This window comes from Peromyscus leucopus, chromosome 8b, assembly GCF_004664715.2.
Source record: "Peromyscus leucopus breed LL Stock chromosome 8b, UCI_PerLeu_2.1, whole genome shotgun sequence".
NCBI classification, from domain to species: domain Eukaryota; kingdom Metazoa; phylum Chordata; class Mammalia; order Rodentia; family Cricetidae; genus Peromyscus; species Peromyscus leucopus.
This window is the reverse complement of record NC_051086.1, coordinates 83,667,925-83,680,357: the sequence shown is the minus strand read 5'-3', so window position 1 is coordinate 83,680,357 and position 12,433 is coordinate 83,667,925. Positions and strand designations below refer to the sequence as shown.

The window sequence follows — 12,433 nt, the reverse complement described above, 5'->3', positions numbered from 1 at the left end:
TCCCAGAATGAGTCCACATTGCTTAGAACGTGATTATCCCCTGCCACTCAGTTCTCAGTCCTCTAGATGTGACCCTCTTCTGCCTCTGGGAGGGCTTGGGACCCTCACTTTCTCAGTGACAGGCCCTCCACAGGGCCTCTTCCCTGTCAACCACACAGACCCTCACTTCACGGAACGGGCTTCAGCCAGCACTGTCGTCGCTTGTCCATCTACCGGCCTCTCTCTGCTCTGTTACCTTTCCACTGTTTCTATTTCCCATATCTCTGTCTTTTGATTTCTCCTAGAGTTTCTTCAACTTTTCCTTTAGAATGTTCTATGGGATTTGAAGCAATTGTTGGTATACATGGAATTTCTAAGGGATCTTTCGTTCTATAAAACAGCATCATTAAGAACTCCCATTTTACAAGTGAGGAAACTGAGGCACAGAGTTTTGATAACCTGCCCAGCACCATATAGATTAGAAAATGATGGAGCTGCATCTTAACATCTGCCCCCAACACACACACACACACACACACACACACACACACACACACACACACACACAGCAGTAGCACAAAGGGCTCCTGACTCCTCTGCAAGAGTGCAGAGTATTCACATACACACAGGACATGGCTGAATTCTCCTGAGGTTATCTAATGTTTGAAGATGCATTCATCTACCCATCTGTCAAGCACTTCCCAAGTGTCTCTGCATTTAAAGGGTTGTATATACACTAGTGAGTATCTGGGTTCCTGTCTTTCTCTTTAGAAACTTTCCTCATGTCTGCTGATCTTTAGTGCCTTTCTCTTAGAACCTCCATAGCTTACTGGAAGCAGTTTGGATATGTCCAGGCTTCTGGTTGGATAGATGTCTCCATAAGGTATGAGACAGGAGTCTGGTCTCCCCCGAGTCCAGTTCTCACTAGACTTCCTTTCTAGACATTTGCACAGAGTGTATCCTCTAATATACCACTTACATCCAACATCTAGATGCCATACCTTAGAAGGGCACCTGGGTGTTGAGGACAGACAGAATACACAAACTGTCCATTTTCTCCTCAATTGCACCTGCTACCTTTCTCATTCTATCTCTTTCGAGAGTGCCGGGGTGAGGGTGGGACTGGTCGTGTGATGAGCCAGGCCATCCGTTAGGAGTCCTGTTACTTCCTTATTCAAACTCTGCACCTTTCCCAGTAGTCACCTTATCCCTGCTCAGACCCCTGCAATTCCTCAAGTTTCCCCAGACTTGGACAGCACGACAGATTCTGCTGCTTTTAAAGGCGTTCTCTAAGCCTTCTTTTCCGGAAGGCACTTTGTACTTCTGATATGCCAAGACCATTGTTGGTCCCGCCCTTTTTCAAATTCTAAAATTTTATTGACTGTTATGTGTCCTGTTGTTTCCTTTCCTGTCTTTTTGAAAGGATTATTGTACAAAAATGCAGATGTCTGGGCTGCATTCCAAAGTTCTGATTTCATTCCAGTTACCACCACCACCACCACCACAACAACAACAACAACAAAAACTACACACACACACACACACACACACACACACACACACACACACACACACACACACTATAATCTCATTTTTAATGGGGTCATTTAGAGTAGTTTCCAGTACTTTTAATAGTGAGCCTCACTACTCTTCCAGCCACACCCATGATGGAGGTACTGAACTGCCTGGCAAAACACCGGGCAAGAATCAACACCTTAGCCCAGAAAACCTGCCCCAGGAGAGGGCCTTGATGATATCTAGTGGGGGCACTAGCGGGCCTCACTCTTTGCAGGGGCACTGATACCATTAAGCAGCTCTCTCTGTTTTGGCTTCCTCTGGGTTCCAGTGGCAAAATACAGGACAGGTTGCATTGGAATTGGGCTACCTGCTTCCAGCAGCATGGTAGGGGTCAACAATGGCATGCAACACAAGGGGCACTCAGTGTCAGATGCAAGACAAAAATGATTACTGTCGTCATGGTGATCAGACAAGCCTGCCAAAAAGATTTTTTTCCCACAGAGGGCTCTAGTGAAAATGGACAGAACATGGTATTCCAGGGGAAAGTAGAGACAGAGCCAATGAGAGGATTATTTGCAAGCAATAATTGACTTGTAAAGCATGAGGGCAAAGTCCAGAGTTGGTGAACATACTTTAGTATCCCACTAAAGTGGAAAATTATAGTCTTTCATCTAGGTATCATATCTAAGTGAGTTCACAGACCTTGAAACCATTGCTTTGGAGGGAGGCTGCATCCCTTGTTAAAGACTCTTGCAACACCGCCATATGGAAATATTCCTCCAAAGGGAGCTGTCGTCACCTGACATGGGAACTAACTTCATTCAGATCCTCCAGAAATGACTATTGTTAATGGTGTCACTACATAAATTTCTTAAGAGGTTGATAAATTTAAGGATAAGTAGGTTAGAGACAAAACAGATTTTTAGAACAAGACTATGCCATACTAACCAGTTTTGTTAAAATGTAAAATTTAATTTTATGTGAATTTGGATGGAGAAAAGAAGAAACAGAAGCATTTCTGAAGTTTAGAAAGCTATTTCTTCATGTAAAAGATGAGTTCTTAGAATGTTAAGAAATGTTGATTATAACACATTGAGGTTTCAGTGCTTTAAATATTTTGAGGACATTAGTTATTCCCTACTACAAAACTCAACTTGTGTAGGCTTCTTTGCTCTGTCTGTCACTTATGGCATTAATTGTCCATTATTGAGCTTGGTAACATATATATTCTGTCCTATTACCCTTCCTATAGTTATATAGGTTTGCGTTTATTTAAATCAGTTTCATGGATGTTCTGGGTGTGATGAGATCTCATCTTTGAACAGCTTTGCAAGAGCTCACAGTGTGGTCACCGTGTGGCAGACCCAAAATCACTGAGTGTCTATAAAGGATGGCTTGACTAGACACCACACTCTCTGGCTAGCCTGTCTTTCCCCAGAGCTTTGTATAGTTTCTCATTGTCTTTTGATACTAAAGATTGCTTTTAGCTCGTCTGGTAATCTCTTAGTTTCTCAAATTTTACCTGAAACTCCTATTGTTTTTTGGACTGGTTTGGGTCTGAAGTCATCCATGTTTGAAACTAGTGATAACCCTGAGCCATTTTTTCTCAGTTGTAATTTTTCTGGGTTCACAGTGTGCACTTCTGATGTGTGCATTTTCGTCTTGGTTTATTTTAGGGAAGTTTTCAGTTTTCACACCCATGCACACTTCTTATGCGTGCATTTTCATACTGGTTTATTTTAGGGAAGTTTTCAGTTTTCACACCCATGCACTACATAGAGTTCTTATTTTCTTTCTCCTTTCTCTGTATTATTCTTCCCTGAACCTTCACCGTGGTTTCCTAAGGCCTTTTATCTGCCGACCTGATTTGATTTTCAGCCATGCTTATGCTGCTCATTATTGTTTCTCCCGTAGATTAGTTTTAAGATGGGTTTATTTTTGACCTGCACTTGATTCTCTTTTTTACCTTCTGACTTTGAGTTCTTTCACTGTTCTCACGTCTTCTTGAGTGTACCCATAACTGTTTCTGGTTTTCAAGGTTTACTTTTCCCCTTCATCATGAAGACTCTTCTTTCTTTTGTTTTCTCTTGTTTGATTTTCACTAAGTTCTTTTATTTCTTTTTTCATTTAAATATGCTTATTTTTAAATTATTTTTAGTTATGTGTCCATGTTAAATGTGTGGGAAGGTGGTAGTGCCTGTAAAAGCCAGGAGAAGGTGTAGGATCCCTTGGGGCTGGAGATATAAGTGCTTGTAAGCCACCCATGTGGGTGCTGGGAATGGAACCCTGGTCTTTCAGAGGAGTAAGAAGAGCTCTTAGCCACTGAGCCATCACTCCAGCTCTATCATTTTATTTCTCGATACACTGTTTTTTGTTTTTGTTTTTTTCCGTGACAGGGTTTCTCTGTGTAGCTTTGCGCCTTTCCTGGATCTCACTCAGTAGACCAGGCTGGCCTCAAACTCACAGAGATCTGCCTGGCTCTGCCTCGCAAATGCTGGGATTAAAGGCGTGCGCCACCACTGCCCGGCTCGATACACTGTTTTATAGATGTCCAAACATGCTTTAATCTGACCTGTGCCTCAGTCCTTTTAGATTAGAAATCTGAAACCCTCTGGACCGTTTGTGAGGACCTCTTGAACCCCCTTTGACACTGCACATCCTGTTCCCTTTACATACACAAAGGCCTGGACCTCCCCACCTCCCTTGACTTCGAATCTCACTGACCACTCAGTATTCAGCCATGTGGATGCTCTGCATTTTCCACAATCTAACTCCTCATCTTCATTAGCTCTGTTACACTTTGTTGCTCTACCCAAAGTATCCAGGAGTCCAAGATAAGGAAGATATGCAGTTTCCTGTGAGCTGTGCTCCTGAGGAAAGGAGCATGCTAGAGTCTGAAGGCTCACTCTTTACCACACACTTGGAGCATAAGGACTGGAGACTAGCAAACCTTTGGTTACCCTTTTTTTCTTTTTCTTTTTCTTTTTGGTTTCTCAAGACAGGGTTTCTCTGTGTAACAGCCTTCTCTGTCCTGGAACTTGCTTTGTAGACCAAGCTGGCTTTGAACTCACAGAGCTCCACCTGCCTCTGCCTCTTGAGTGCTGAGATTAAAGGCATGTGCCACTGCCGCCTGGCTGAAAGCTTTGGTTTCTAATACAGTTCTACCAAGTATGGTGGTATTTTATTTGTAATGAAATGTGATTTTATTTGTATGGTAATAAATAAAGTTGCTTGGGAGTCAGAGCTAATAGCAAGCCATAGCAGAGCTGGGCATTTGTGGTGCACGCCTTTAATCCCAGCACTTGGTAGAAGAGCTAGGTAGATCTCTGTGTGGTCAAGGATACAGCCAGCATTGGAGACACACGCCTTTAATCTCAATACCATAGAAGACCTGGAAGGCTGTACAAATAGGCAGTGACAAGGCAGTCATGTGTTTGGGTTTACAACCAATGAGAAGGCAGAACAGAAAGACTATATAAAGATAAACACACAGAAAGTAGGTCCCTTTCGGAGAGGTCTTTTGGCTTAAGAGGCTAGCTGCAGCAGGCAGTAAGGCTCTTAGCTCTGATCTCTTGGCTTTCTTCTTTGCATTGGTTCTGTGTTTCTTATTTAATAAGACAGTTGGTTACATCTACAACCAAGTGATGCCGTTTGTGGTTGTGAATATCATTTCAGAATATTCCCAGAATATCTGGGCTTTTCATGTGGACTCTGCCATTTATCTAGAGAAGACAGGAGAATCAGATCATGAAGAAACTTAAGCTGAGCCCAGAAGAAGCTTATTAACGTCAAGAAGTTAGCCACATAGCGTGCAAGTGAGCAGACAGTCCTCAACTCTTGTATTTGCCAAGACTCACTAACCTGGAGGTTTATTCCTTAAGAAGACTTACCAGGCACTGGCAAAACATTAAGCTAACAATTGATGAACATCTATTTTTACAGGCGAAATTCTATTAACTATTTCTCTCTTTCTTTTCTTTTCTTTTTTTTTCTTTTAGTAAAGAAACATTTGACCAATGCAGAATAATTGAACAGGCTATTAGAACACTTCAGAATTCTGAGTTTAGCAAGCTACTGAAGTTGTGTGGGAGCATATTGCTAGATTGCAAAAGAGTTCAGTAGTGTTGTACCTGGATGGTAGCGTTTCATGACAATCTTCTCTATCCTCTGTGTCCTGAATTCTTTGCACCCTTTCTGTAAAGTGTTCCAGGCCTTGGGAGTAGGAATGTGGGGGTGATATAGTTTTCTTATTGAGGACATTGCTCTTTAGTCGTTGTTCTCAGGACTTTGATAACATAGAAGTCTCTGCTTCAACCGCTACCTCTGCAGAAAGGCTCATCTCTGTCTCGGGCTAAATGCTGAAGCAGGCTATGTATTAAACATTTAGATGGCTGCCTGACTGTGTGTTCATTAACGGAGACAATGGCAGTGTGTTCCTTTCTTGGGCTCATGCTCTGCACAGCCATAGGCTTTGGGCCTGGTTTGTAGCATCAAGTGTAGATCTCTGCCCATGGAACAGGCCTGGCATCCAATACATTGCAACCACACATACTCAGCAACCTGCATGCACAGGACTGGCCTTCGAACTTCCCGTCATGAATAGAGGAGGTGCCATGTGTCCCGTCTCTTCCTAAGGAGCTAATGACTGTAAATGGTTGCTGAAGGAAGTGATGTCATTTTCTCTAATGTGGCAACTTGGGGACTAGGTGGGAAGAAGACAACGTTCAGAAGCAAAGGAAGGGGACATACCAGAGAGTAATGGGGTGAATATAATCCCAGTACACTGTATGCAAAACTGTTGTAAAATAAAGGGAGGGTATACAATTGGACATTATTACCCTGGCCTCACTCCTACTTCTTGGCATAGGTTTGGAGGAAAATATCCTCTAATTCTTCCTTTCTAGTCCCAAGTGATTTAGTTACTTATAAATATTTTGCCTTCTATCAACTTTAAGTCATACCCATTCTCCCAATTTCTAAAAAGTTCTCACAGACCCAAGTAGAACTTTCTATGTCTCTTTCCACTTCTCTTCATTGGAGAATGTGCTTGAATAATTATTATTGTTTTAAATTTTTATTATAATGATACTTGATATTATAATACTGAGTAGAAATAATAATGTGTCCAAGAACTAATGATACTCCAGTTCAATAATTCATACAGTTAGCTGCTGAAAATCGGCTCTAATAATGGTCAGTTTTAATTTCTCTTTTCAGTTGGGATTAGTATTATGGTTGTGTGAATCACAGAATAAAACATCTACTTATTTTAAATAATAAAAAAACCCAACATTTTATTTAGTACTTGATGTACTTAGTATATATTATTTAAAAAAAACACTATTTTTTCTCTTTACTGATAACATTGGAATAATATAGGGGCAAACACCCAAATTTTAAATGAATCCACTAAAATACATCTTTGGCCTCAGATGAAAAAAACATGTTTTCCATATAATTTATATATTGTAACATACTTATAAAAGTGGGTATGATCAAGCATTAGCATACATCTCTTCTAAATAGTATAGCATATTTATGAATGATTATAAATTTATTATTGATTTTCCAACTCTTAAGTATTTTTAAACATATGTTCTAATCTAAAACAAACTTAATTTATGTTTTGATTCTTGATTTGCAATTAGGGACTGAAAACTTTGCATTTCATAGGAAAATGACTTTTGAGATTTAGTGCTATGTGCATTCCTGGAGAAATGACTGCTATAGCTTTAAGATAAGGTAGTCTGATGATTCATTGCAGGAAACAAGATCGATTTGGAGCAGGCTCCTACTGTTAGCTTTTTTGAAGATGGATTCTCACGCCGAAAATAACACAACATATTCTAAATAACAGCACCCCCTCCCCGAAATCCACCAAAACTGAAGAAAAATCCAAGTGACTGTTCTTAGCAGCTGTGTGGCCTGGAGTTCACTGGGGAAGCTGGCTTCCTGCAGTCCCCTATTCATCACCTGCTTCAAAGACAGCCTGGCTGGCTATAGTTTGCAGGCCAGGTAGGGTGCCATTGTGCACAGTCTGGGAGGATTAGTATCAAAGCTTCGGCAACCAGGCCCTTGGTCTCAGGCTGCCATTCAGTCTAGCAGGGAGAGGCTAAGACTGGCCAAGGTCACAGTCTCCAGTGTGGAGTGGACTGGGAAAGGATCCTGAGAATAGAATGCTTTTTATGAAATCATGGCGCAGGCTTGCGGCACAGCAGGTGTCCTTCTGGAAGACATAACATCTGTTTATGTTGGTATACCGTAGCTGACAGAAAGATAATAGAGCTTTGAAATTTATCATTTTATTTCTAAAAGACAACTGTATATACAATAATCCAGATGCATATTTAACTCAGATCTTTTATTGGAAAATCATAAAGGGAACTGATCGATTTAATTGCTGCTTTTTACATGTATATATATTCAAGCAGAAAGCAAAGTGTACTGACTATTAACCATTTAAAACCATTGCTGATCGCAATACCCAATTCTTGGGGAAGAAATACCTAGCATTCAATGTAAATTTTTTCAGTGTTCAGACATTAGTGTCAACAGATTGCAAAGGATTTCCTGAATATGACAAGTGTCTTGAATATTAGGAGTTTTAGATAAAATGTTCCCCATTAAATGAAGGTATTTTAAGGGTGAGGTAATAATGACGCAAAAATAAAATTTTCAACTTGGACAAATTAGAGAAAAATTAAGCTGTACATGAGTTGTCATGACGACAAGGATGTTCTGTTGATGAACTGTCCTCCTCATTGTCCAATCAGATAGTAGAGCTGAAGCTGGAGCATGAACAGGAGAAGACGCACCTATTACAGCAGCATAACGCAGAGAAGGATAGCCTAGTCCGGGACCATGAACGGGAAATGGAAAACCTGGAGAAACAGCTTCGCGCTGCCAATATGGAGCACGAAAATCAAATTCAAGAGTCCAAGAAACGAGATGCACAGGTAATTATCAATAATATTTGCTAAAACGGGTGTCTATCTTTAAAAAGTCATCAGCGTTTCATGTTTTCTTCTTCTTGATGCACGCTGTTTGATCATTTGCAAAACTGACATATAAATGTGATTTTTTTTTTGTTTTCTCCCCCCCTGCCCACCCCCCTGTTTGGAGGATGAATAAGGCTTTAACTACAGAAACCACAGGTAGCCAGATTAAAAATCCCATGGCGCGCTATAACTTGGTCCCTTTTTTATAATCTTGTCTCAGTTCCTTTCATGATTTTTTTTAAAGGTATGCCCCTTACCCCTCCCCTCAGCCTTAGAAAATCCCTAAGAAATATATTAGCCTCACCCCTGGCTTTTTGTTTTAATCTCTGAAGGCAATCAAGCAGCTGCTTTAATATTTGCTTTCTTGCCTATTGTTGCTTTTTTTTCCATGAGACTCTATGTTTGATTAGCTTGCTTGGATGGTAATTGATAAAAATGACTCCAGAGAAAGGCTATTTCCCATCAGGTCTGTTGCTTTTTCCTGCATGCACACACACATGCCTCCTAGCCTCCATCTCTGTGGTCCCTGTTGGAAGCCATTTGGCAGAATAACCCCCAGCTGTGGTAGCATTTGACTCTTCAAACTTATGGATGAAATGTGCACTGTCAGCATGGAAAATTATCTTTATAAATTTCAGATGAAAAAAATCGTATTGGGTATGTATCTTTGTGGTACAATACATTCTTTAGGGTATATATTATCAAGGGCCTTTAGTATATCCTCTTGAGCAGATTGCTGTGAAATTTTATTAAAGAAAAATTTAAGAGCAATTGACAACAATAAAAAGATAATTTTCTTTTCTAATAAAACCATATCATCTACTAGGTCTAAAGACCTCTTTTGCCATTGAAACCCAAGCATGCTAACCATACCACAGATAAGCCTTGATTATCCTTCCTTCTAAAATAATATAATTTCCAAATAGGAAAATAAAGCTTTTGTTATGGTATGTGTTTAAGCCATTTTGTAATTACCTAAACATCAAAACATTCCTAATTAAAGAAAATGTTAATTTTTGAGTGGCGAGCGAGTGGCGGTAAGGCAAAGCATGGGACTTGGTTGTTTTTCATTTGACCTTGGTTTGTCTTTTATTTCAGAGTAACTGGTGCAATAGGAGTATAGTTGGTGCAGATTTTCTGTCAATAATATCTGTTTATGGGGGAAGTATGTTTTGATTGTTTTATGGTTATATGCTTACTAAAAGGTGATTAGTGTAGTACGCATGGCCCCAAAATAATCATATGGTTTCTAACAATATTCATTGTATTTTTGCTAATAACTTTGTTAGAACCTTTAGAAAATATATGCTGCTCTTTTAATTTTCAGTCACATGATTTTTTAAAGAATATTTTCGAACATGTTCTTCATATGTAATGTTAACCTTACCATTGTCTCCCCATAAGGGACTTGAGGTCTGGGTCAGTGTAGGATCTGTTTGCATAGAAAAATCACATAATAGATACAATAAAATCCATTAGTTTGCTTAAATGCCCACTATTTTGGTGCTGTGGTAGAAAGCCGACACACTGGAGGCCAAATTTATAGGAAATCTTTGTGATTTTGCATATGCCGTATCTGCCATGTAGGGTGCGGTCCATCTGATCATAACAAAAGGGAAATTTTAGAACTGTTATATGTAATTCAACCACAGGATGGTCCAATATGGCTGTTCCCTGGGTTTATGCTCAGCACAGTATTAACTATGAAGACTCTGTGACATCTTTGGTTTAGGAGATCTCTCATATTTTGTGTCTTTCTTAGAGCGTTTTACTAATTGGGATTGCTGTCATGGGAATGCCAGTAAGCAATGCAAACTCGGACTCCATTCATTCCTAAGCAAAATGAATATAACTTGGTACACATTGTTACCTAGCTGTGTTTGGAGAATACAATTTTAAAGAACTTTTATTAGTAACTACGTTTTAAAAATTTTATCTTGTGTAACCAAAATACTAATAATTTGTGTCTATGGTGATTCACTGAGGATATTAACTCAGTTTCCTTCAGGTAGCTCCTAAATTTTTATATTATGTCTTTTCATGATTGTGGCCTAAAAATTTAATGTATAATACCTTTGAAGTACTGAATTCCACTCACAAATTAGAAATACACGTAATAGCTTGGTGTTTTTCAAAACAGATTAAAAAATTACTGTGATGTTTGATGCAGAAAAAAAACACATATATCTTAGGTATTACATTGTATATATATTTTTTATTTCTGGAAAGATTTGATTTTCAGTTAACATTTGGCTCATCCACTTTAGCATTGGAGGCCATTTTGTAAGAAAGACTACCTTCAGTCCTTAGCTATAGAGCGGCACTGCAGTGTCTGTTTAGGATAGCGTGGCTTTGTTCGCTGCTCTCCTCTTCCATCAGACCCTGATAATGAGGATAATAGTCAAACTAAGTCATTTCAGCTTCTTTCAGATGTGTAGTGTATTATATGCTGAAAGACAACCATTACCCTTTGCAATGTAAGTCTTGCCAACTAGAACTTCCTCTTGGTGAATATGATTATAATTATAACAAATTAGATTTTATCCTCGTTATTCCCCTTTTCTAAGATAATGATAGCACCCATAATACATCTAAGGACAGTTAGCCACTGACCTCATTTATTAACTAATTATTCTATGTATTTGTTTTATTTTTCCATGCTTTTTAGCATCAGGATATCTTATTGTGTGATAATTATATTTGCTAAAAGGCACATTGTTTAACAAGTTCAGTCTGGGTCTGTCTAAGATCATATTTTAGAAAAAATAACCAGATTGATAGAAATCAACACATGTAGAAATCCTTGATTTTCTCAAATATTCTTTATTTACCAATACTCTCTAATGAAATTGAAGAATGATTTAATTGATTCAATCATATTTTAATATAAAGAAAATTTATAAATGTCATCTTACAAAGCTTTGTCTAGTATGGCAGTTCTATATGTAATTCTTATTTTGCTTTTGTATTGTCACACTATGAATTTATTATGTTAAATTGGAAGAAATATAAAATATAAGTTTCCTTAACTTGTGGTTGTCAGTTGTCAGTTTAGGATGATGAACCTTGTCGAGATTTCTTGTTCTTATCTGTGCATGGCCTGAATGAGAGGTGTATGTGAATACCAAAAGACAGTTTTGTGGAGCCCTTGTGACCCACCCCAGAGGTGATGTCACCACCTTAGAAGGTCTATATGACCTGTTGCAGGATAAACAGATCAAGGAGTCATGGAAACTGGTAGCCACTATGAGCCCTCCTCAGGACAGCATCCTTGGAGAAAGTTATTAGCAATGTCCAAAAATATGTTAAATCTATCACTTACATGTGCACTATGGATTTTGTATAATATTGGCATATTGAAAGTCTTTAATATCTTAAATGGACAGTCATGATTCTAATCATTATCAAACAACTTTTGCATAGTAAGTAGATAAATCAACTTAATTTTGCTTTATTCACTTTAAGAAGCTGTACCTATTGCACATTCTAAAATGTAAAATTTATAGACCTTTACTTTAAAAACTTTCCTGAGAAGATATTTATACTTTTAAAAGTTGTGTTCTAACAGCATTGTATTTTCTATTAATTTTCATATATGAGCACAACCTATAAATTCCTATTTATAATTTGGATTTGTGTACTGCAATGAATTAAGCATTACTATAACTCTTTGAAGGTTTTCAAAAGGTTAATTAAACAATATGTGTAATCCAATCATTATTGGTGCACCTACTTGTGGACACAGTCTTTATGCTTAGATAGCATTTCTCTATCAAAAAATGTTTGACTTTTCTTTGTATAGCTAATACTTTCAAAAATGGCTAAAGGCAACATTTTATAGTAACTTTGTACTTTATGATCAAAAATAATAATTAAGCTCTAGATGATGTTAGTCACATAGAACATCGACACTTGTAAAAGTTTCCATAGGTAGTGTG

General features: G+C 38.5%; 1 protein-coding gene across 1 annotated transcript in view; it reads left to right on the top strand.

Annotated features, from left to right (window-relative positions):
* Positions 1–12,433, top strand: part of Cep112 (centrosomal protein 112) — a 493,364-nt gene that overhangs the window by 184,415 nt on the left and 296,516 nt on the right. Inside the window, exon 20 of the mRNA XM_037201522.1 lies at positions 8,271–8,453. Within this exon, the coding sequence (XP_037057417.1) occupies positions 8,271–8,453 (183 nt within the window). The remainder of the gene's footprint in view (positions 1–8,270; positions 8,454–12,433) is intronic.